Genomic DNA, 26,825 nt, shown 5'->3' on the forward strand with positions numbered 1-26,825 from the left:
TATTGTGCAGTGTTTAGCTTTTTGGCTGGCACGTAGAGAATAGGAGATCCAAAAACATGCATTTCTCTTATTTTCTTCTCTTTTGTCTTCTGTTGGTTCTCTCTCATGGTCTGGCCTTTGAAAGAAAATTGCACGGTATGCTTCCTGGGTGAGCCTTCAGTTGCCTAGGAAGACGAAATGTGAAACAACTTATAGAAAGGTGTCATTCAAGACAGTTCAGATCCTAAAAATCGTTGATAATTTTTTTTCATCTTAGAGATTAAAGGGTACATGTGCAGGTTTGTTACATGGATAAATTGCAGGATGTTGAGGCTTGGGATCCCAACAGTCTTGTCATCCAGGCAGTAAGCCTAATACCCAGGAGTAGTTGCTCAGGCCACACCCCCTCCCTCCCTCTTCCATCTAGTTGTGTGCAGTGTGTACTGTTCCCATTTTTATGTTCGTGTGTATCCAATGTTTAGCTCCCACTTATAAGTAAGAACATGTGGTATTTGGTTTTCTGTTCTTGCATTAGGTCATTTAGGATAATGGCCTTCAACTCCATCCATGTAGCTGCAAAATACATTATTTTTTCTTTTTTATGGTTGCATAGTATTCCTTGGTGTACATGTACATTTTCTTTATCCAATCCACTGCTGATGGACACTTAGGTTAATTCCATGTGTTTCCGAATAGCACTGCAATGAACATACTGGTAGATGTGTCTTTCTGATACAATGAATTGTTTTCCTTTGGACATATACCCAGTAGTAGGATTGCTGGGTCAAATGGAGTTACATTTTAAGTTCTTTGAAAATCTCCAAATTGCTTTCCACAGTGGCTGAACTAGTTTGCATTCCCACCAACAGTGTATAAACATTTATTTTACTTCACAGCCTTGCCCACATCAGTTGTTTTTTGATTTTTAAATAATCATCATTCTCACTAATGTGAGATGATATCTCATTGTGGTTTTGATTTGCATTTCTTTCTTTCTTCTGTGATTAGTGATGTTGAGCGCTTTTTCATATGTATTTTGGCCACAAAGATATGTCTTCTTTGAGAAGTATCTGTTCATGTCCTTTGCTCATTTTTTAATTGAATTTTTTGTTTCTCGCTTGTTGATTTGTTTATGTTCCTCATAGATTCTGGATATTAGCCTTTTGTCAGATGTAGAGTCTGTGAATATTCTCTCCCATTCTGTAGGCTGTCTGTTTAGTCTGTTAGTAATTTATTTTGCTGTGCAGAAGCTCTTTAGTTTAACGAGGTCCTACTTATCCATTTTTGTTTTCATTGCAGTTGCTTTTGGGGGACTTAGCCATAAATTTATTGCCAAAACCATGTCGAGAAGGGTATTTCTTAGGTTTTCTTCTAGGATTTTTATAGTTTGAGGTGTTATATGGTTTTTATTTTTCTTTCTTCTAAGTTAAAGGGGTACAAGTGCAGGTTTGTTGCATGGGTAAATTGCATGTTACCGGGGTTTGGTATACAGATAATTTTGTCACCCAGGTAATCAGCATAATATCTGATGGGTAGTTTTTCAATCCTTGTCCTCATCGCCCCCCAACCCTCAAGTAGGCCCAGTGCCTATAGCTCCCTTCTTTGTATCCATGTATACTCAAACTTTAGCTCTAGCATGTAAGTAAGAACATGTGGTATTTGCTTTTCTGTTCCTGCATTAATTTGCCTAGGATAATGGCCTCCAGCTTAATCCATGTTGCTATCAATGACATTATTTCATTTTTTTTTATAACTGTGTACTTTTCCATGGTATATATGTATGAGGTCTTATATTTAAGTCTTTATCTTGAGTTACTTTTCATATATGCTAAGAGATAGGGGTTCAGTTTCATCCTTCTGCATATGAGTAGCCAGTTATCCCTGGACCATTTGTTGAATAGGGTGTCCTTCCTTCATTGCTTATTTGTGCTGATTTTGTCAAAGATCAGATAGTTGTAGGTGTGTGGGTTTATTTCTAGATTCTCTATTGTGTTCCACTGGTCTTTGTGTCTTTTTTTTTCCCCAGTACTATTCTGTTTTAATTATTGTAGCCTTGTAGCATAGAATTTTTTGCTTAGGATTTCTTTGGCTATTTGGGCTCTTTTTTGATTCTAAACAAATTTTAGAATAGGTTTTTCTAATTTTGTGAAAACTAAAATTGGTATTTTGATAGGGATGGCATTGAATCTGTAAATTGCTTTGGGCAGTGTGACCATTTTAACTATATTGATTCTTCTAATCCATGAGCATGGAGTATTTTTCCATTTATTTGTGTTGCTCTGATTTATTCTGGTAGTTGTCTTTGTAGAGCTCTTTCACCTCCTTCATTAGATGAATTCCTGGGTATTTAATTTTCTTTGTGGCTATCGTAAATGCGATTGTGTTCTTCATTTAGTTCTCAGCTAGAATGTTAATGGTGTATAAAAATGCTATTGATTTTTGTACATTAATTTTGTAGCCTGAAACTTTACTGAATTTGTTTATCAGCCCCAGATGTCTTTTGGTGGAGTTGCTAGCATTTTCCATGTATAGAATCATATCCTTAGGAAACAGAAATGGTTTGACTCCTTCTTTTCCTATTGTGATGCCTTTTATTTCTTTCTCTTGTCTAATTGCTCTGGTTAGGACTTCCAGGACTATGTTGAATAGGAATGATGAGAGTGGGCATCCTTATCTTGTTGCAGTTCTTAAGGGGAATGGTTCTAGTTTTTGCCCATTCAGTGTAATGTTGGCTGTGGGTTTGTCATAGATGCTTCTTATTATTTTGAGGTATGTTCCTTCAATGTCTAGTCTGTTAAGAGTATTATCGGCCGGGCGTGGTGGCTCACGCCTGTAATCCCAGCACTATGGGAGGCGGAGGTGGGCAGATAACGAGGTCAGGAGATCAAGACCATCCTGGCTAACATGGTGAAACACCATCTCTAATAAAAGTACAAAAAAAAAAAAAATTGGCCGGACGTGGTGACGGGCGCCTGTAGTCCCAGCTACTCTGGAGGCTGAGGCAGGAGAATGGCGTGAACCTGGGAGGCAGAGCTTGCAGTGAGCCAAGATAGCGCCACTGCACTCCAGCCTGGGCGACAGAGCGAGACTCTGTCTCAAAAAAAGAAAAACAGAAAAAAAAAGACTGTTATCATGAAGGAATGTTGGATTTTATCAAAGGTTTTCTCTGCATCTATTAAGATGATCAAATGATTTTTGTTTTTGATTCTGTTTATGTGGTGAATCACATTCATTGATTTGCGTATGTTGCACCCACCTTGCATCCCAGAAATAAAGGCCACTTGATCATGGTTAATTAACTTTTTGATGTGCTGCTGGATTCAGTTTGCTAGTATTTTCCTGAGCATTTTTGTGTCTATGTTTATCAGGGATACTGGCCTAAAGTTTTCTTTTTTCATTATGTCTCTGCCAGGTTTGGGTATGAGGACTGGATTTTTTTTTTCTTTAAGAATGCTAAAAATAGGCCCCCAATTTATTTTGGTTTATAGGATTTTTGCTAACCGGGATGCTTCTAGCCTGACGGGGTTCCCTTTGTAGGTGATCTGGAAAATATATCATTTTTTTCTAGCAATTATTGCTATTTTTTCCTTTACACTCAGTGACTATTCCCTGGAATGAAGCTTATTTAGAAACTCATAGACATTCAGCTAAATCTAAATCTCATCCTTTTGATCCGTGATCATTGGTGCAGACTGGTAGTGACATCTATAACTAGATAAAACAATCATTAACAAAAGCCAAAGTCCAAAACTAAAACTTCACCTGAAGGAAAAATGGACTTTGTTTTATGCAAATTGCTACATAAACTTTTAAAATTTAACAAAGTGAGATAAGTAGTGCATTTATAAACTTGATATACTCAGTAGTGAGACCATTTATTGAGTTGTCATTTACCGAATTCCACCTATGCCTGCTCCTGTATCAGCAACTTTATAAGCATTTTCTTATTTAACCCTTAAAACTATGCTACATAGTATGATTCTCATTTTATAGGTGACCCTAGATCAAAAGTTTTCATAACTTTGCTCAAACCTGTAGTGTGAAACAGAGCTTGGAAAGGAATCCCGATTTTTCCCAGACTATAATCTGTCCACCATCACATCTTGCCTTCTTAATACTAAATATTTAGTTCTATCTTACGAAGTCACCAGTTGATTTTTAGCCCCTCCTCCCCCATTAGTTGTATTTCATGCAAGACTTACAGGTTTAGTTAGTTACTTGAAGCCTCTAACCTTTAATCAAGATATAAGATCTCTCTTGGGGAAAAACATATATATGGCTTAATAGTGGATGAGCAGACAGAGCCACACTTCCTAAAAATCATATCATTACTTTTGAGAAGGATCATTATGAGTTGAGCCTTATGAAGAAATTACATGGAAGTGCCTAAATTTAACACATAGAGATAAAAATCAAACAAAACTGTTTCTATTATTAAGTATTATGAGGTCTACTTGCTCTTCTTTTTCATTTGTTTTCTGTTGCATTAGACTGTTCTCACACTGCTAATAAAGACCTACCAGAAACTGGGTAATTTATAAAAGAAAGATGTTTAATTGACTCACAGTTCCACACGGCTCAGGAGGCATCACAATCATGGCAGAAGGCAAAGGAAGAGCAAAGTCATATCTTACATGGCGGAAGGCAAAAGAGCTTGTGCAGGCGAACTCCCATTTATAAAACCATCAGATCTCATGAGACTTATTCACTACCACAAGACCAGTATGGGGAAAACTACCCCCAAGATTCAATTATCTTCATCTAGCCCTGCCCTTGACACATGGGGATTACTATAATTCAATGTGAGGTATGGTGGGGACACAGCCAAACCACATCATTCCACTCTGGCCCCTCCCAAATCTCATGTCCTTATGTTTCAAAACCAATCATACCTTCCCAACAGTTTCCCAAAGTCTTAACTCATCTCAGCATTAACTCAAAAGTCCACAGTCCAAAGTTTCATCTGAGACAAGGCAAGTCCCTTCCACCTAAGAGCCTGTAAAATCAAAACAAGTTAGTTACTTTCTAGATACAATGGGGTACAGGCATTGGGTAAATACAGTCACTCCAATGGGAGAAATTGACCAAAACAAAGGGGCTACAGGCCCCATGCAAGTCCGAAATCCAGTGGGCAGTCAAATCTTAAAGCTCTGAAATGATCTTCTTTTACTGCGTGTCTCACATCTAGGTCACACTGATGCAAGAGGTGGGTTCCCATGGTCTTGAGACGCTCCTCCCCTGTGGCTTTGCAGGATACAGCCTCCGTCCTGGCTACTTTCACAGGCTGGCATTGAGTGTCTGTGGCTTTTCCAGGCACACAATGCAAGCTGTCAGAGGATCTACTATTCTGGGGTCTGGAGGATGGTGGCCCTCTTCTCACAGCTCCACTAGGCAATGTCCCAGTGGGTACTCTGTGTGAGGGCTCCAACCCCACATTTCTTTCCACATTGCCCTAGAAGAGGTTCTCCATGAGGGCCCTGTCCCTGCAGCAAACTTCTACTTGGACATCCCTGCATTTCCATACATCCTCTGAAATCTAGGCAGATTTCCCAAACCTCAATTTTTGACTTCTGTGTACCTGCAGACTCAACATCATGTGGAAACTGCTGAGGCTTGGGGCTTGCACCCTCTCAAGTCATGGCCTGAGCTGTACCTTGGCCCCTTTTAACCACAGCTGGAGTGGCTGGGATGCAGGACACAATGTCCTTAGGCTGCACAGAGCAGGGGTGCCCGGGGACAGGCCCATGAACCCAATTTTTCCTCCTACGCCTCTGAGTCTGTGATGGGAGGGACTGCCGTGAAGACCTCTGACATGCCCTGGAGACATTTTCCCCATTGTCTTGGTGGTTCACATTTGGCTCCTCGTTATTTATGCAAATTTCTGCAGTCAGCTTGAATTTCTCCTCAGAAAATGGGTTTTTCTTTTCTATCACATTGTCAGGCTGCAAGTTTTCCAAACTTTTATGCTCTGCTTCCCTTTTAAACCTAAGTTCTAATTCCAAACCATATTATTGTGAAACATACAATTGAATGCTTTTAACAGCACCCAAGTCACCTATTGAATGCTTTGCTGCTTAGAAATTTCTTCCACCAGATGCTTTAAATCATCTCTCTCAAGTTCAAAGTTCCACAGATCTCTAGAACTGGGGCAACATGCCACCAGTCTCTTTGTTATAGCATAACAAGGGTCACCTTTGCTCCAATTTCCAGCAAGTTCCTCATCTCCAACTGAGAACACCTCTATCTGAACTTCATTGTCCATATCACTGTCAGCATTTGGGATTTTGGTCAATACCATGCGACAAGTCTCTAGGAAGTTCCAAACTTTCTTTCTTTCTTTCTTTCTTTCTTTTTTTTTTTTTTTTTTTTTTTTTTTTTTTGAGATGGAGTCTTGTTCTGTCACCCAGGCTGGAGTGCAATGGTATGACCTCGGCTCACTGCAACCTCCAACCTCCGCCTCACAGGTTCAAGTGATTCTTCTGCCTCAGCCTCCCAAGTAGCTGGGATTACAGGCACCCACCACCATACCTGACTAATTTTTATATTTTTAGTAGAGATGGGGTTTCACCATGTTGGCCAGACCGGTCTCAAACTCCTGACCTCAGGTGATCCACCCACCTCAGCTTCCCAAAGTGCTGGGATTACAGGTGTGAGCCACTGCGCCTGGCCAGAAGTTCCAAACTTTCTCACATTTTTCTGTCTTTCTCTGAGCCCTCCAAACTGTTCTACCCTCTGCCTGTTACCCAGTTCCAAAGTCACTTTTGCATTTTCGGATATCTTTAGAGAAGCACCCTACTCTACCAGCACCAATTTACTGTATTAGTTCGTTCTCATGCTGCTAACAAAGACACACCAGAGACTAGGTAATTTATAAAGGAAAGGGATTTAATTGACTCAGTTTCACATGGCTAGAGAGGCCTCACAATCATGGTGGAAGGCCGAGGAAGAGCAAAGTCACATCTTACATGGCGGCAGGTGAGAGAGGTTGTGCAGGGGAACTCCCATTATAAAACTATCAAATTTCATGAAATTTATTCACTGCCACAAGTACAGTATGGAGAAACTGCCCCCATGATTCAATTATCTCCACCTGGCCCCACCCTTGACATGTGGGGGTTATTACAATTCAAGGTGAGATTTGGGTGGGGACACAGCCAAATCATATGATTTGGTTGTGTGTGTGTGTGTGTGTGTGTGTGTGTGTGTGTGTGTCTGTGTCTGTGTGTATGTGTATGTATGTGTTTGAGGTTGCTTTAATCCCATGGGCATTTGGGGGCTTTTCTTTCTTTGGTGACTAAAAGTAAGTACATCAATAAGTCAGGTTTACTGGCAGAAATCAGGGCATCCAAGCGTATCAGCAGCAGTGTGTGGGTTTTCCTCCACCTGGATAGGAATGCTTGTGCATGTGGGAGGGTGCTTTTCCACAAGATGTCATAGGATGGTCCCTTCTTGATCTCAAGCATTTCTCCAGTGGAGACTTTGCCAGAGAGTGGGTGCTGGAGTATCAGAACATTCTGGAAACTTCTGTGATAAGAAACAAAGTACCAATAACTGGCCTAAAAGTTAGCCTGAGGCAATTGCAGGAAGTCAGCCAAATTTATTCCCTGAATTTATTCCAGTGTCTGATACATCTCCCTTCAAGAGAGAGTGACCATATGTCTTGGTTTTTGTTTAGGACAGTCTCAGTTTATGTCTCTGATCAGTATTATAGCACGCTTTTTTTCACTCTCAAAGTGTTAGGATGATGAATCATAAAAAATTACATCCTACCACCATTTATAGATGACCCTCCTATCGTTGCAGCTCCATACTCCTACTAGAGTGTAGATATCTTGGGCATATACACCACATTCCATTTACCTTTGCACACTTCCTCAGCATAAGCTTTTAATCTTTTACATAGCTTCCACTCAATGAATGCTTGTTCTAGTAAATCAGCATCAACATTAATGTGGCCATAGTTAAAAAAAAAAAAAAGAAAAGAACTCAACTGTTACTAGTAGTATGTATGGATAAACTATTGTGTGGTAGACACTATGCTGAGCACTGATTTATGTAATCTTGGTACTCATAACTACTGGGTAAGGTAATCTATTTTACAAAAGACAAAGCTCAGAGACACTAAGTAATCAGCCTACATTTTATAGTTAGTAAGTAATAAAGCAGAAATGAAATTTACTTGCATTTGATGTCCAAGCCCAAAATTCTGTTATTCTTCCTGCCTTGCCCGGACTACATATGCCAAGTATCCTTATAGAATGCATTTACAGTTTATAATACATCATAGTACGAAAGCCTCAAAACATCCCCTCAAGGTAAGTAATATCTTTATTTTAAGGTAAGGATTATGATGCTCAAAGGGTTTGTTTGTTTGCTTGTTTGTTTTGCTCAAGGTCAAAGGATACTTTTGCTCAAGTTTATAGACTAGTAGTAGAATTGGACTCACACTCAGTTTCTTTCACTTCAAATTCCACATTCTTTTGACCTGATATTAAAAAAAAATACTCAAAGTAGGGAAAGAGATCACCCAGTGATATCCTTGGCCTCCTAATATTAGTTATGCCCTCCTCGTCCTATCATCCTATCTCAACCCTCCTTTCTCAGGAAAGGATAGCTTTCGGAGGAAAGCTCAAAATACAGAGCTTTTTAATTTATACTGATGATCAATTCTTAAAAATAAAATAGTGCATGTATTTGGTTCACAATATATTTTCTTCAGATTGTTATCAAAAGTAATTATGATGAAAAATCTCATAGTATTTCTCTCCTAATAAATACTTTTTTCTAGTAAACCATGTTTTTCTCAATAGAAAAACCACAGGTATCCTAAACATCTCACAGACTTCAAGCAAAGTCTAATAATTTGAAAACATACTTAGCAGAGGCAAGAAGTGGGATCCTGAACTTGGAATGTAGTAGATAAACATAATCTCACCCATATAGGCAGTTCTACAAATAGTTATATTTAAAAATAAGTAGAAACCAGCTTCTCCAACCTGTGTTTGTCTCATGGAGGTACTGGTATTGTACACTTCCCCATTAATCTTTCTTTCTAATCCTCTAGAATTTTAAAATATACACAACGGGAACATTTGCAAATGTGCTTTCTTTACAGATTCTCCAGGTTCTGGTTTGTGATTTTCCATTACACCATTGCTCCATAGGTGGACTACAATAATGCTGACTTGGGAAAGCTTGAAACATTTGCAAAGTGGGACATATTCTTGTTTCCACAGTGTAAAAATAACTTGAAGTTAAACTTAGAAGATACAATGGCTGTAAATACCTACCAATCTTGTCCAGCTCGCCTTATTTTGTTGTTATTGTTTTGTTTTGTTTTGTTTTGTTTTAGACTTTTAGCATGCTGAAGCCATGGTTTTTCATTTCTGTCTCTAGTGATAAGAAGGATGAGGAAGGGGCTTTGCTGGCCCAACCAGAAACAGAAGCTGAGAACCCATGACTGTATTCTCTCTTTTAGACACCCCTGCATCACAAAACAAAGATGAATAAAGATTTTTTTTCACACATTTGCAAGAACATTTGTAAGAATATTTCTAACCTAAGGTGCAAGTAGCTCATGTGAAAAGAGAGAAAGAAATGATATAACAATGCACAAAACAAGGGACTACATCAGTGCAATGAAATAGAGAGGATTTCCATAATTTAGACATTACACAGAATTTCTAGATACAGAATAGAGCAAATATCAAGGGAACTCCAAATCAGAAATTTGGCTTTTGTCCTCCTGGATCAGGAAGTATTATAGGTGATAATATAGTAGCTTCTGTTTTACTTTCCTAGACTCTGTTCTTTCCAGAATAGTATTGGAAGTTGCAGATGTTGAAATGTGATAGATGTAATAACAATAGCATTTTTGAAATTCCTGTGATATGCTTCCTGTAGTTGACACATATCTTTAATTCTCACAACAGACCAGTTAAAAGAGTCCCATTTCCATTTTAAAGATGAGTATGCTAAGTACCAAAGAAAGGAAGTAACTTGTTCAGGGTGATAAAGTTGGCAAATAGCCGAGCAAAACTTTGAGTCTGGCTTTATCTGATTCATATGCCTTCAGTCTTCATTCTTAATAAGAGCTTCCACTTAATGAGCACCTAAGTACATATCAGTCAGTTGACATTTATTATTTCATTTAAGTTCATAAAATGTATCCCCAAACCATAAGCAGGGCCACCAAGAGCAACCTTCATTTTAAAAAAGAGCTATACATAAAATAAAATAAATCCAAGCCACCCAGAAAGGGAGTAAAAACTTTACATAGGATTTGTATAAGTATGCCTATAGTCGGAAAGGCAGGTTGGAAAGTTGTGCTAAATTATTCTGGCAACTTTCCCCCTACCATGCCTTGTCTATGGATTAGGTATAATCCTGAGTTCCATGATAAAGAAACTTCAACTCAAAGAGTTAAAGCCACTTTCCCCAAAGTTGCTAAATGGCTGAGCTGAAACTTGAATTCAGACTTGTTTGATTTTAATGTGAGGAAAAGCATTCCTCATTAATTGAAGTAATTTCTAAATAGGCACCTGAAAAGCTGACTTCTAATGGGAACTCTATTTATGAGTAATTTTCCATGCATCATGACCCAAACCAAAACCTTCCAGGGTCTGGCAACTTAGTGAAGAAATCAAGGCTTTTCAGAATTTTCAGATACATGAACACACACAAACATCACTAAGAGACTGAGCACTTGAAGAAGAGGAGTAATCTGAGGCTGGACCTTCATTATTATCACCTTAGTCACTTAAAAAGGAGGATAGCAATGTCTTTGATTCGCCACTAAACACTTGAGAACATAATTACTCATATCATGGTAGTATAAAAGAAAGTCTTGCAAAAATGTGTTGAACAGTAGTAACTATAACATATAGTTTTTTAGCAGTGACTCATTTGGGTGATAATGTGCATCATATAAATGGGATACATTTATTTGTGTATTCCCAGTGATGGCAAATATTCACTGGTTTTCAGTTTAGAAAATATGCAGAAGTCATTTATTCAGAGTGATGCCTAGTGATGGGCCAAGGTGGCATAAAGAACACTGGAATTGCCAAGAAAAGGAAGACTGAAGAGTTCCATTGATAACTGATAGAATTGCCTCTGAGCTTGTGTGAAGTGTATTTCCAAAAATTTGAGTAATAAAAATCACTCAATATTAAATCTTGTTTGAATTTAATTGAAGTTATATTTGTTTATAAAGTATTTAAGAATTTCTTCCTTTTTTGAGGCCTATTCAAACATCCTGTTTAAGTACCTACAAGCCTGAACCAAATAAGACACTTCCCCTTCATGCTTATTTAGCAAAATTGAGCCCTTGTTGATCATGCTGGTTTTCCCCTTTGCCATTCTACAAAGGCGTGGACGATTGGGATCCATGAGACAATTAGCCAAGGACCTTGAACTTCATGCTCAGTTGCCCTCTCAACTGAATATTCTGCTTAAATGTTCTACTTGTTTACTGTGGAATAGTGCTGGCATTAGTCTGTTCTAATATTAAATAATATTCTCTGCTGACCTTTCTGAGTGGACTCTGAAATTTGCCTCTCAAAAGTTTGAGTCAACATCTCTTTTCACATTTGTTAAGTGTCTGTAGAATGTGTGAATAAATATTTAGCCACAGTCACATTTAGTTACAGTGAATTATAGGAATCGGATAGGATGGAATATAAATTCAGTTTTTATTTTCATGGAAACATGTTTGTGAACAGATAAATATTTCAACCTAAATAAAATCTTGAAAAAATGTCTTGGTTTTTTTTTCAATAAAAGAGGAAGTAAACATAAACTGTGAACATGGAAGAGACTCCTAGCATTCATGTAATTTAGTTTAATTTATTGAGTGTCTACTATGGGATAGGAACTTCTAGATACTAAGAGTACATTGGAGAGTAAATAGGCAAAGTCCTTTAGGGGCTTACATTCCAGTAGAGGGACGCTAGCATTTAAAATATATAGTATATTAGTAGAGGATACATTTCTTGGATAAAATTTACAGCTGTGAAGGGAGATTTTGAGTGTTAGGGTCTGCAATTTAAATAGGTTGATCAAGGAAGGTGACATTTGAGCAGACTTGAAAAGGTAATTTAATTACTTACGTTGATTTAATTATCTTGCTATTAATCTGATATATTCTCATTTTTACAAATGCGGCCACTAAGAATCAGAGAAATTAAGTGATATGTCCAAAATAACAAGATACCTTAGTAAGAGACTGTAAAAAGAGACTTGGTCTTTTGTTGTGGCTAAAGAATGTTTTCCACTTAACACAAATAGTCTTGGAGGGCAAACATTTTTCTAATAAGGGTATTTGAATGAAACTGGAGTGTCAAATCCTCAACTCAAATTCTTCAACCTTCCAGCATTCTCACATTACCCTTCCCTTTGAGAGAGAGAGAGACAGAAAGAGAGAGAGGAAGGAAGGAAGGAAGGAAGGAAGGAAGGAAGGAAGGAAGGAAGGAAGGAAGGAAGGAAGGAAGGAAGGAAGGAAGGGAGGGAGGGAGGGAGGGAGGGAAAGAAAGAAAGAGGAAAGAAAGAAAGAAAGAGAGAGAGAGAGAGAGAGAAAAAGAAAGAAAGAAAGAAAGAAAGAAAGAAAGAAAGAAAGAAAGAAAGAAAGAAAGAAAGAAAGAAAGAAAGAAAGAAAGAAAGAAAGAGAAAGAAAGAAGAAAAGAAAAGAAGAAGAGAAAAAAGAAAAATAAAAGTAAGCTCAACCTTCGGACTTTGATAGAATCAAATACCAAGTGGTCTTTTCCTCTTCAACCTCAAGACCATAAAGATCCCAGGAGATCTTTCTCATTTTCTGCTTCTGCTGTATTCTCTATGTCCTTTGTGAGTTTTACTTCCTTCTCTACCACCATTTTGAGCCTAAAGTGGAACACAAACTTCTTTCCCTTTAATTTAATGAGAAAATAACAATACAATGTCAATGATGTAGCAAGTTTTCCCTAAAGGTTGGGAGTAAAGAAGGAATTTATCCCCCAGCAGAGCACAACAAAAAGTAATACTTAATATGAGTTATTCCCGTTATTAAAATCTCATCAGCTCTTCCTTACACTATGATATTTTTTGAGAAATGTTCGTGCCACCAGCCAGATTTTTGTACCACTTCTTTGTCTTCACTCCTACGACATCTCCAATATCATTCCCATGGACTAAAAAGAAAAAAAAAATTAAAGGTCTGTTTATTTGCAAGCAGAGTTCTTTTATCTTCCCCACCTGCTCATCAGATTGACTCTTTCTATATTCATAAAGATACCAGCCAATCAAGAAGCTTCTGTTGTGGGCCATATATTTTATAGCTTACAGGAAGAGCAGGACTTCTGGATTTGTAGTCTTTTGTCTTTTATGATAAAATTCTTGGACATGGCAGTTGCTATTTCTATGAAAAGCAAGCAAACAAACAAACAAACAAAAATTCTTTGACATGGTTTTTTCCCTATCAATCTCTGTAAGCAGAAGTAAGCATTATATTGAATTATCCTCTTCAGGATAGGAATTACTCAATTCCTCCTGGAAGGTGGCAATGGCCACAGTTGCTTTGCAGTTTGTTTTTTTAAGCCGTAATTTCTGTTAAAGTATAGTTTGGCATCACCAATTTGCCTCCCAGGAGTTTGTTTGACAGGCATGCTCATTGAGAGAAAGCCCGATGGGGAGGACTACTTTCACTATTTCAATTAAGCAGCTTATTCACATTGTGAGCAATTCTTTGAGCCATCCTTGATATTCATTGAACTGAAATATGTAAAAATTATTATAACAGATTAATTTTTCTGAAATGTAGTTTTAATCTTGCCACTTTCTAGTTTAAAATAATAACAGGGCCAGGTGTGGTGGCTCACACCTGTAATTCCAGCACTTTGGGAGGCCAAGGTGGGCAGATCACCAGGTCAGGAGATCAAGACCATCCTGGCTAACATGCTGAAACCCCGTCTCTACTAAAAATACAAAAAATTAGCCAGGCGTGGTGGTGGGCGCCTGTAGTGCCAGCTACTTGGGAGGCTGAGGCAGGAGAATGGCGCAAACCTGGGAGGCGGAGGGGGCAATGAGCTGAGATTGTGCCACTGCACTCCAGCCTGGGCGACAGAGTGAGACTCTGTCTAAAAAAAATTAAAAATAAAATAAAAACAGAACAAAATAATGGCCATTTTATTCTTCTACACCACTCCTACTCCCATTGGCTTTGAAAGCAGATGAAGGACGACAGCAATTTAATGAAAGTCTAGTCTCAAATGGCCAAGGCTTGTTTGTGCATTTTCTTCTCTTTCATCCTAGGCCAAAATAACCAGTGTGCAGAGTTCACTCTTAGCAACATTGCAACAATGGTGCTTTTTGTTGCGTTTTGTTTTGTTTTTAATACCCCATTTTTCCGGTTCTTTACCTTTTTCTCCTTTGGTAGCATTTAATGTCATTAAACTCTCTCTTTCCCATTACAACTTGCTGAATGCAAATTGCTGGACTATTTTACATTGCAGAGACTACTAATGTTAGTAATTACAAATTTAACTTCTTAAGCATGTGGGTGATTGACTAGCAGAACCTTGTTAAGGCCATTATAAGTAACAGGTGATGGTGTTTACATTCCCTCAGGATCTCAAGCCTTACACAAAATGAGTGAAATACAAAAGGCAATGTTTGGTGCACATGAGAGAGGGTAGAGGCACTGCAGGGATTTCTTCAGGTCAAAGAAGCATATTTTCCCTCCGTCTTCTCTGTACATTAGCATTTCTGATATAGCAATGTGCCTTCTAATTGATGAGGTCATTGAATGTACTGCGTTTTTTTGTTTTTGTTTTTTTTTCACCTGAAAAGTTACGAATAATTGCTGCTGTGCTTTACAGTCTGCATGAACTTTGCATGGAGAGAGTCTTTATGGAATTAAGAAGAGAGTTTGAGGACAATGAATGCTACCAAAGGGAGAAAAGTGTAAATATGTAGAAAATAACTGAAAATTAAATTATTGAATAGATGCTGTGCCTTATAATCAACAAAATGTTGAAAGCAAGGAATACTTTCCTAAGAGGCATAAAGATCCCTTCACATCCCAGGTATTAGCCACTCCACTCCCTACTGCTTCAAAATTCAGGACTAATTGGAGTCATGTAGATAATACTGTACTACACAAAGTTTAATTAAAACCAGCAGTACTCACTAACTCTTTAGTTATAGGTGTCTAATATATACCTTTATAACCTTATTGATGATAATATTTTGAGCCATTATTAACCTGACCTATACAAGGGGGTTACATGTCTTATCGATTGAATATTAACAATTAGATAGTTTAAACATGAAGCTATAAAGTAGTCAAGTCTCTGAAAGCTAAATAAAGTTCCGATTTTCTGCTGAGATCACTACAACAAAACTTCATATATAATTGGAATACCTCATGATACAAATAATTAAAATCACAGGTTAAGGTAAATATATGAAAGACCAAGCTTTTCATTAACATTTATTGTATCAACTCTCCAAATATAGCAGAGGAATTTAAACAGAGGACACAGATAGCTTTTGGGAGAGTCTTCATATTTTTATTGGTAACTAAAAGTATATTTAAGCCATCTGATTAGCCCTTTTTGGGGTCTAATTGAAATTCATGAAGCAAAGATTTATTCAGTTATCCAGATGTGAAAAGCAAAATAAAAACAAAAATAATTTGTTTTTATTGTTGACTGGAAATGTTTCTGTCTTTGGGCATAACGGATAATTTTAGTTTTCTTCTTTTTAAAAATTATTTTTTGTTTTCTACAATGGCTATAATTTATTGCGTATATGTGCTAGACTTTGCTTCTGTCTTCAAGGAAATGGTCATTTGCAACAGCTGACAGACTCCTACAGCCAGTTACATAGAGATTCCCTAAAATAGGCAAGATGATGGCAGACTACAAACTGAGTACTAAGGGAGGCTACGTTCTATAGGAGTTGACGTGGAGAGGCAGCGAAAGCTTCATAGAGTAGAGAAAACTCGTGCTGATCTTGTAGAATAGACAGGCTTTGTAGAGGTGGAGATGGAGAAGGCCACTGAAGAAGGAGGAGAAGCAAGAACAGAATTAGAAATTGCACTGGAGGTACTTTGGAACAATTAATGGAGTTTAAAGAGAGCAGAAACAGGAATTTACAACTGGGTTGTTACCTTCCTTCTCTCATTTGTCCTGGTCCTAATTCTAACAGCCTGTGGGTACAGTCATTGTAACCCGGTAAAAATAAGAGAAATACAAGATAAAGTTGAAGACTATAAATAATTTGTTAATTAATGGCAAATCAATTTTTCTGAGTCCTAGTGGAAAGAAAGAAAAACTATGATGTTCAAGAGTTCTCTGCTGTAAGCACAGATAGCAGCCAATGAGGTAGATATTACCTTTCATTTTACGATCAGGACGAAGAGAGTCAGGAAGTTTAAGAAAAACCTTGCAAGGTCCTACTATCCCTGTGTTCCAGGTGAAGTTCAGAAATGTTAAATGACTTATGAAATGTATCACGGCTTTCTCGTGGTTGAGCCAGGACTCGAGCAAAGGTCTCTGGATTCCTAGTCCTTTGCTCCTTTCCCTCCACAGCCACTGCGTCAGACAATTGCAGGCACACAGCCTTCACTTTCCCTTCCTCAGGAGGAAGACACTGCTGAGGATTGTGTTTGCATTTTACAGATTCCATCTCACGAATTAAAAATGCTGAGGTGGTCAACTGTTATCAATTCTATGTTCCCCAGTAATGTTTAACCTTAAGTTGGAAAAAAAAATCTAAGAGATAAAACAGCGTGTTATCTGGCCAGTCCATTCCACCCCCAGTGGTTATAATTTCAGAACACTTCTGAATTCCTTCTCCGTGGCTATGCTTTAGGAGAGGAGCAGACAGCTCTTTGCCAGGGTCAGATTTCAGATTTTCATCTATTGGTGGCAATACCACCACCAGATTCTTCTTTGAAGTCAACTTTTGAGATCTTCCCTAAGTACACCTTGGTGTCTGAAGATTCGCACAAGTGCCTCTGGTAATCATTTTCTTCAGGGAATCACAGCCTCTCCTCTCAGCAAAGCATCCACTGTACTGAACTTTGCTTTTGAAAACGTCTTCTTCCTGATACCTCATTGAAAGAAGCTCTCTGGTGTCATACTTTCCAGTATGGAGGCGAAGAACTTTGCAATTTGGGATTATGTTGTATTTGCAGCCCTCTTTTTGGTTTCCTCTGGAATTGGGGTGTTCTTTGCCATTAAGGAGAGGAAAAAGGCAACTTCCCGAGAGTTCCTGGTTGGGGGAAGGCAAATGAGCTTTGGCCCTGTTGCCTTGTCTCTGACAGCCAGCTTCATGTCAGCTGTCACGGTCCTGGGGACCCCTTCTGAAGTCTACCGCTTTGGGGCATCCTTCATAATCTTCTTCATTGCTTACCTATTTGTCATCATCTTAACATCAGAGCTCTTTCTCCCTGTGTTCTACAGATCTGGTATCACCAGCACCTATGAGGTAAGATGATTTCTCCATTCTTCTCTGTTTTTTTTTTTTTTTTCCTCATCCTCTTGATGGTAGCACCTGGTAGTTGAAGAACACTCACTGATTTTCAGGACAATTACACATTATGAGAAAGACATTAAAGGGTTTTTTTTTTAAAAGCCTAAGCTTTGGAGAGAGACATATCTATTTTCCCATCTATAGAAAGAAAATAATGATGACAATCCCACAGGGCTATGTTAATGATTAAATGAGAACCTCTATGTAAGCACTTAATGTATGGTCTCATTTGTAGGAGGCTTGCAATAAAGAGGGCTGATGTTATTTTTTTATTATTATGAACATCATCATTCTGAAAAGCAAACAGAACATCTATCATGAGTATGGCAATTTTCCAGCTAAGAAAATTGAGATACTGATAAATGACCTAGTTAAGATTTTTGAATAGTAAAGTGACCTGAGAACCTAATTTTTTCTGTATCTCTACTTAGTGGCCTTTCCGTCAGAGAGTAGAGGGCATTTTAATACAAATTATAATGAGACTCTAATTTTTAATGAGGGAATGGAAATATTTTTGAAAAACACAAAACATATTTTAACAGGAAGGAACTGCTAAATAATACAAATATGGAAATTATTTAATGAGAGGGAAATGAGATAGTGCTGTTTTGGCTTTAAATGATTCTCAATGAAGACATCATGTTCAAAATTGCATACTCAATATAGAAGTGTGATAAAAAAATAAGTTTCTATTAATAAGGTGTTTATTTTCATTATCCGGCATCATTCCTACTAAGTCACTGCAGAAGACTCAAAAGAGACCTATTTTTTTAAAAAAATCTGTAAGCTGAATGACTATAAAACATTATTCTAGCCTTCAAAAGCCACTCAAGCAAATGAACACTTTTTAGGAACTCTTAAAAAGTGTTATTGATTCCACAGTTTTACGGAATGTAATTTTTATGACTATACTCAGTAGATACTCATTAAGCATCTACTCTTAAGATACTTAAAAAGGCACTCTTCTTTTTTTTCCATTTATTTATTTATTTATTTATTTATTTATTTATTTATTTATTTATGAGATGGGGCTTTTGCTATGTTGCCTGGGCTGTTCTCAAACTCCTGGGCTCAAGTGATTCTCCTGAATCAACCTCCTAAGTGTCTGGGACTACAAGAGTTTGCCACCACGCCCAGCTTGTTCTAGGCATTGTCGTAGCCCTAGGCATAAAGCATTGCACCAAGTTCCTGCTATCATGGAGCTTACTTCATAGCAGAGAAGGGCAGTCAATAAACATATACTGTGTAAGAAAATTATAATACAAATGTATATGGTATTTAACTAGGTGTTAAGTACTTCTGTAAGTTCCTTATGTGTGTTAAGTCATTTGGCCTTCAAACAATCTTTTTTAGATAGGTACTGTCACCTCCTTTTAACAGACTAGAAAACTGAGGCATATAGAATTAAGTAACTTGCTAAGTGACATAAAGCTGGCAAGTAACAGTTTTTCAGACCAGGCAGTCTACCTTTAGATATCATACGCTAAATAACTATGCTATCCTGTCCTACAAAAAAAAAAAAAAAAGGAGAAAAAGTAAAGTAAATAGGATGAGATAGAGAGGAGGAATGCTGGTATGAGTGGAGAATGTCCATATTCATAGATGGTGATCATATGAAACCTCAAGAAAAAAAGGACATCTAAATGGAGACTGGAAGAAAGCAAATAATTGCACCAGACAAGGGAAGTACATCTCAGGCTGAAGGAGTCACAGATGCAAAGGCCCTAGAAAAGGAGTGTGACTGACATGTTGAAGGACAGCATAGAAATCAGTGTGCTTGGAGAAGACAGAACAAAGGGGACAATGGTAAAAGATAAGATCAAAGAGACGGGAGTGCCCAGTTACATACAGCAGGGGTCTCAGGGGGGCTGGTGCCACACAGTGGGAGTAATTGGGATATTTGTAGGCTATTTGGTTGTCACAATGATTAGGGGTCACCACCAATGTTTAGGGAGTTGAGGGCAGAGACATCAGATGTCTTTCAGTGTGTAAAGACACACATACAATGAGTAATTTCACTCTGCACTGCATGATATTCTAAGGCTGTAATGCTCAAAAACTACTGCACATAATAATATTACCTTAGTACATAGTAACTTTACAATAAAAAGTTATACACACACAATAAATGAGTACATTTTCCAGAAACTAAATGAAATTAAAACATTATCTTAAAATTATTGAACAATTTACTTACTTTGAGCAATCTGTCTATTCCATACATGCTGCTCAATTCATGCTTAGCCGTACTGGTTTTAGTAAAATGACTCAGTTACTGTAAAAACAACTAAACCAATTGTAATTATGTAACTGAGGAGATTTGATTCTCTTTTTAAATCAATAAATTAGTACAAGTATTGAAAATATAAGGACTTCATTGAATTTAATTTACTAAATTGTTTTCAAAATATTTACTATTTTTTGCCTCTACATGTTTTTAACTTTTTAGTGACCTAATAGTAAGTAATCCAGAGTGTGTAAAGTAGACATAAGGTTATTTTGAGATTACCTCTTGTTTTATCAAAATTGGCATTATGGCATGCAAGTTAAAAGTATGGACTCTAGGTCAGGCGTGGTGGCTCACATCTGTAATCCCAGTACCTTGGGAGGCCGAGTTGGGTGGATCACCTGAGGTCAGGAGTTTGAGACTAGCCTAGCCAACATGGCAAAACCCCATCTCTACTAAAAAAAAAAAAAAAAAAAAAAAAAAGCACAAAATTAGTCAGGCATGTTGGCATGCCTAATCCCAGCTACTCGAGAGGCTGAGCCACGAGAATCACTTGAACCTGGGAGGTTGCAGTGAACTGCCGAGATCCACTGCACTCCAACCTGGGCAACAGAGTGAGACTGTTTTTAAAAAAAAAAAAAAAAGAGTATGGACCTAAACTCTGTTGACTTGACTTTCAATGTCAGTTCTACTACTTGCTAGCTGCATGACTTTGGCGTAAACTACTTAACTTTTGTATACCTGGTTTTCACATGTGTAAAATAGTGGCAATAAAAACATCTATCTCAAAGGATGTCTGTGAGGAGTAAATGATGTATTGTAAACAAATACGTTTAACAGAGCCTGGCAAATAGTAAATACCATGTAAGAGTGTTGCATTATTATGATTATTGTTGTTGCTATCTTCAAATTTATACCGCCTAGTCAGTCTGTAGTATCTTAAGTTTCTGTTTCTTTCTTCAGCCTCCATTCTCTAGTAGTTATTGAAAGATATGCTTTCTAGGGTCTTTTTAAATGCCAAAGATTGAAAGAGGTAGAATCTCTTTATCCACCCTGTGAACTTTGGCCAGTTTTGAGACTTGCTTTGACCACTAGAATGTAGCCAAAGTGATGTTCTGTGAGCTTGGAGCCTAGGCCTTATGAGCCTTGTAGCTTCTGCCTTTGTTGTCTTGGGATGCTGCCCTGATACTGCTATGTAAGGAAGCTAGCATAGCTGATCTAGCTTCAGGAGTAGCAGTGGACACATAGGGAACAGAGATACCCAGCCAACAGCCAATACATATTACCAGACCTGAGAGTGAGGCCATCTCAGACCTCTCTCCATTGATCTTCCAAGTTACTGAAGCTACATGAGAGTCCTGATGAAACCAGAGAGATCACCCAGCCTGTCCTTAGAGTTACGAGAAATAATAAGTTTTTGGTTTTTGAGCCTATGAGTTTGGGGGTGGGTGTTATATAGCAATAGCCAACTGATTTAAATGCCTTGATATGCAGTGGGATTTCAAGACTAAGATATGCCATCTGTGCTACTTTATCACTATCCTGTCACAAGTCAAAGTATAGGGAATTCTTCTCACCCTCAAGTGATAATTTAGGCTTATCTAGTTTGCAATATCATATATTTTCATTATGTCAATTGTACAGTTTATTATTAGTCTCATAATATTATCTCCACTTTAAAGTTATTTCCTTCCTTCTCTTATCATACACTAATAAATCCAGTTTGTTATTATTTACCTAATTTAATATTGGCTTATAGGCCAATGCCTACCTGTTCTCTCATTTTTTCTTGGACTTCTTGGCTTCTGAACTACTTACTTCTCTTCAGTTTCAAATTTTCTTTATGATAATGCCCAGGCTACTACTTTACTGTGTTTTCTTGTACAGTGGTTTCTGAGCATTTTTACGTTACACACTTTTTTTAGGTAAATGCTTTCCTTTTAGTTCTCCTTTAAATAACAGTGGCCGTATTTTAGTAATTATATTTATATTTTGAAAAATTCAATGTTTATCTGTAAGATGTTATTGGATACTATTTCAGCAGAGTAAATGGTGCTATATAATAGTTGTAGTAAAAGAGATATTTAGGGTCTGAACCAACATTATAGGGCCTCTTAGGTCATCATAGGGATTAGCTTTTACTTTAGAAATGATGGGTCATTACAGTGTTTGGGAAGAGAAGTGACATGATGGGATTCGTATGTTAAGAGGATTACTCTAACTAGATATTAAGAATAATTATAGGGTTTTTACTGCTGAATCGGGGAGGTAATTGGGAGTGTACTTACATAATCTGAGCAAGAGATGATAGTAATAGGGTGGTAAGAGAGGATGACTGCAAGTAAATTTGTTTTGAAAGTAGGGGGCAAGCACCCAGATTTCTTTTATGAATTGGATGTGGGGAGGGAGAGAGAGGAGTAAAGGCTGGTTCTATGTTATTTGGGCCCAAACCAACCTGAAAAGTAGAGTTGGTATTTCCTGAGATGGAAAGGAGTATGGCTGGATCAAGTTTGGGGTTCTGAAAATAATCCATCATAATGTTGGTCAATGTCACCTCAGGTATTTTTATAAGCAGGCATGAAGCATGCAACTTCTCTGTTGCAGTTTTACTTTTGACAATACAAATAGCTTATATATACACCAAAGGTGACGACTGAATGAAATAGTGAATACATTGAAAGGAAAAGTGGATAACTTCTTTCAGATATCGAAGTATGCAGTTGGAATAGTCTTTCTTCTTTCACAGATGAGAATCCTGAAGCATAGACCATAGAGTGAGATGCCAGCAAATCTCAAACTGGAATTCAAGGAGCCTGATTTCTGATCAGGTCTTTGTTCATATAGCTTTTCCCCAGTACTGTCTTTGTAATTTTACTGGGTTGACTGAATTGAGTGGAACTTAACTGAGATGTGAAAACCACGATTTTTTTCAAGATCCCTATAGCAATATCCTCATGGCTTTACTGTTTTTCAGGATTCATTGCCCCTTAGGTTTTCCAGAATTCCTTGTGCCACCCAGTACCAAAGCTAATGCTACAGGTTTTTGGTTTCAGTTACACCTCCCCACTTCTAGTGCCAATCTTTGTATTCATGGTTATCTATCGCTATGTAGCCTACTACCTCAAAATAAATGTCTCAAAATAACAATTTTATCTTCTTACAATTCTGCAGATTAGCATTTTACCTGGTTCAGATGGGCCCCATAAAATTGTGCTAGTCTTACTTGGGACCATCTCTGTGACTTTCCATAAGGTAGCAAGTTGTCTAGCAGCTTGCTGGCCTAGGGGAATGCAAATGAGACAGCTTGTCCTTGTTACCTTTAGTCTCATCCTCCTGTAGGCTATCCTGAGTTCTTTATGTGATAGAAAAGAGTTCCTCTCAGAGAGAGAGCACACCTCATTACAGAAGCATTTTCAAAATTTTTACTTGCATTATATTTACTAGAAATGTCTCTGTCTTAAGTTGCATTCTATTAGGAGCAGATCCTGAAACAAGGATTTGAATGCAAGTTTATTTGGGGGAAGTGATTCTAGTAAGCATTGATAGACAAGTGGCAACGTGAGACATAGAAGAAAAAGATGCCAATAAAAAATGTAATTTTGAGCAGGTTACCACTGTGAACAACTGGGGTTCAATCCAACTGGGGATCTCTAAGAGACAATATAAAGCATGTCTCAGGACTGTCCTCACTGAAAGGCAAAAAGCCAGGGTATTTTGTTTCCAACTCCATTTAGCCATTGGCTGAGTGCCAATGATAACACCCGCAAGCCTTTCTGATCTGCCCTATGGCTTTGTGCAAAGGCTCAGAACACTCTCAAGCAGATAATCTCAGGCATATTTAGATGCCATCAACATGTACTGGAACAGTGAATGCCAATAAACTATGGGTGTTGCACCCTCCGTGACCACAGCAGTCATTAAATCCTACTATAGCTCTAGTTCTGTACTTGGCATTATCATACCTCCCACCATTTGATCCATACAACATCCACTTTTAGAAGATAAAATCATGGCTTAGTGGCAGAAAATCGTCTTCCCAAGGGCACAAGATTTGAACCTAAGTTGTCTTCACCACAAACACTTCGCAGTGTTTTCTGTCTTACGATATTTGAGACCGCTGACTCCTCACTGACTTCCCTTCCTCTGTAATATTTTCCTTATGTCTGGTGCCCTCATTCACATATTCACTGGAGTATACATTCTGGTTTACAGAATGTATCATCTGAAGGGAGGGCCTGAAAATCCGGTGGTTTTCTACCTCAGGTTTGGGAGAATCTGGCAGAATAAATTCAGAATGTGAGTTAGTATAAAATGGAATCACAGTTCTGCCAAATGTCCCTTGTGTCAAAGAAGGGCCCATTGTAAGCCACGAAACATTTATCTATTGTTTCTAGGGAAAGGATAACTCGGTTGTCAATCCTTGATTTCATCAAAGTGAATTTTTTAAATGCAGAAAAAAACTACTATCAAGTAGAAACTACTAGCAAGAAATTTAATCCTCAAGCCAATTGATACTTTAAAACTTTATTTTGTTTTTTTAATACATGTTTATTATACGCTGAAAGACACGTATTAATGTCTTCTAGAATACTTACTGAGAAAAACCTTTCCTTACCTCCAAAACAGTAAATCAGATCCTACTATTTAGTAAGTTCACTGCTACTTTTAGCTGTGAACATATCACAATTGAACATACTTTATGTTTTACTTTTATTAGTATAATTTTAACTTTACTTTTATTAGTATAAATATGTGTTAATAATCACTTCATCTAATCTGTAAGACTATATCATATTTACTTATCATTTTGTGTCAGAATGCAATATGTAAAGCAGGTAACAAATATTCATTGAATGAATGAATATGTAAATGACAAAGATAAAAATGAATAAAAGAGAACAGTACTTGTATATATCGGGGATAGTAAGTGTGGTAGGTTGAAAACAGCATACCTTCCCCAATATATATCCAGGCATAATCCCTGAAAGCTGTGAATATTACTTAAATGTATTTTTTGTTTCAAAGGGATTACTGCAAATGTGATTAAAGGATTTTGAGGTGAGAAAGTTGTCTTGGGTTATCCAGAGAGGCTATATATAAATACAATCACATATATCCTTATATGAGGGAGGTAGTGGGAAATTTGACAGGCAAAAGAAAAGGCAATGTAACTATAAAGGCAGAAATTGGAGTGATGGAACCAGAAGCTAAGGACTGCCAGCAGCCACTAACAGCAGGAAGGCAGGAAGCTGACTTTTCCTTAGAGCCTCGTGTAGGAGCCTCCTGCTTACACTTTGATTTTGACCCAGTGAAATTGATTTTTAACTTTTGGTTTTCAGTGCCGAGAGGTAATAAATTTCTGTTGTTTCAAAACAACAAATTGGTGCCAATTAATTTATACAGTACTAATAATAAACTAATACAGAGAGATAATCAAGTTCAACACCAAAATACAAGATAGCAGCTGATAACCACGAAAAAGTCTTAGTATTAGTGCCATATGAGCTCAGAGGATGAAGTGTGATCAGGGCCAGGAATAGCAATTGGGCTAATGCTTTCATCTATGATCTAAGCCTTGAGTTTCTCGTCTGTGAAAGAAGAAAGTTACTATTTCAACTGCATAATTCTATATCTGAAAGAACGTATTTACCTTTTTTTTTTTTTTTTTTTTTTTTTTTTTTTTTGAGATGGAGTCTTGCTCTGTCACCCAGGCTGGAGTGCAGTGGCCGGATCTCAGCTCACTGCAAGCTCCGCCTCCCGGGTTCACGCCATTCTCCTGCCTCAGCCTCCCGAGTAGCTGGGACGACAGGCGTCCGCCACCTCGCCCGGCTAGTTTTTTTTTTTTTTTTTTGTATTTTTTAGTAGAGACGGGGTTTCACCGTGTTAGCCAGGATGGTCTCGATCTCCTGACCTCGTGATCCGCCCGTCTCGGCCTCCCAAAGTGCTGGGATTACCGGCTTGAGCCACCGCGCCCGGCCAACGTATTTACTTTTCCTTCCATCTATTGACAGATGACTAAGACTTTGTGAAATTTGGGGAGAGTGGCTCTTATATTGAGAGTTCTGCCTAAACAAAGGAAAGGTCTGAAAAAGCACAAAACATGTTAGCTGAATGATAAACAATAATTGCATGTGGAGAATAAATTATATGAAGGTTAGTGATATGATTTAAGAAAGGGAGGGTGTGGGTCCGACAATGGAAGGTTTGGAATATCAAGCCTGGGATATGAACTTTGTTTTGCCAATGATAGAGAATCATTGAAGAATTTGAGAAAAAGAGCAACATGATCAGAGCTCTGCTTTAAAAGAATTGATATGGGAGATAGGTGGTTGATAGGATGAGTGGGCAAAGATTGGTATCAGGGAGATCAATTGGGGTGCTACAACAGCAATCCAGAAAAGAGAAAATAAAAGATTGAACTAAATTTGGGGCAGCAGGGATATAAAAGGAAACAATGGCTTCAGTGGGTCCACTAGGAAGACTTTTGGGCAGAAAGTCAATAGAGTTGAATTTTTATTCAAACAACCCACTTCTCTTCTCTGACCATCATGAGAAACATGAACAAAAATTGAATTTCAATAGATCTTTGACTTTTAACAATCCATGCTTTTTCATTCCTGTTGCTTCTAAGGATACATATCATAAAGTCAAATTAAAGTACAAAGCACAACAGACGATATACCAAGATAAAAAGGACTTTCTTAGCAGCTCTTATCTAAACCTCACTGACTCTGCATGTCCTTCTGTTTCCTTTAGTACTTACAACTACGATTCAACAAACCAGTTCGCTATGCTGCCACAGTCATCTACATTGTACAGACGGTAAGGGGTCATGGCTGCTGCAGATGTGGAAACTATGAGGTTACTAGATACAGGTTTGTTTATTTTGGGGGCAATAAACTTAGCTAAAGGACGTTTAATACTCAGAAGACACTACTTGCTTCCAAAGATAGCACTTTTAATCTGTACTAAAAATAACAAGCAAATGTATATTGTATGCCACAAAGGGAAAAAAAAGCCGTCTGTGTGTGTGTGTGTATAAACCACCCACATTTTCTTAACATGTATTTCACTGCTGTTTAACCTGTACCAGTTGCTCTAAGTTAGA

The 26,825-nt window shown here is 37.8% G+C and overlaps 1 protein-coding gene across 1 annotated transcript in view; it reads left to right on the forward strand.

Annotated features, from left to right (window-relative positions):
* Positions 1-17,027: 17,027 nt before the first annotated feature.
* The window catches only part of SLC5A12 (solute carrier family 5 member 12), a 50,484-nt gene continuing 40,686 nt past the window's right edge, over positions 17,028-26,825 (forward strand). The window contains exons 1-2 of the mRNA XM_008003868.3: positions 17,028-17,445; positions 26,474-26,539. Coding sequence (XP_008002059.1) covers positions 17,107-17,445; positions 26,474-26,539 — 405 coding nt within the window. The 5' untranslated portion in view covers positions 17,028-17,106. The remainder of the gene's footprint in view (positions 17,446-26,473; positions 26,540-26,825) is intronic.

The sequence above is a fragment of the Chlorocebus sabaeus genome, chromosome 1 (genome assembly GCF_047675955.1).
Source record: "Chlorocebus sabaeus isolate Y175 chromosome 1, mChlSab1.0.hap1, whole genome shotgun sequence".
Taxonomy (NCBI): domain Eukaryota; kingdom Metazoa; phylum Chordata; class Mammalia; order Primates; family Cercopithecidae; genus Chlorocebus; species Chlorocebus sabaeus.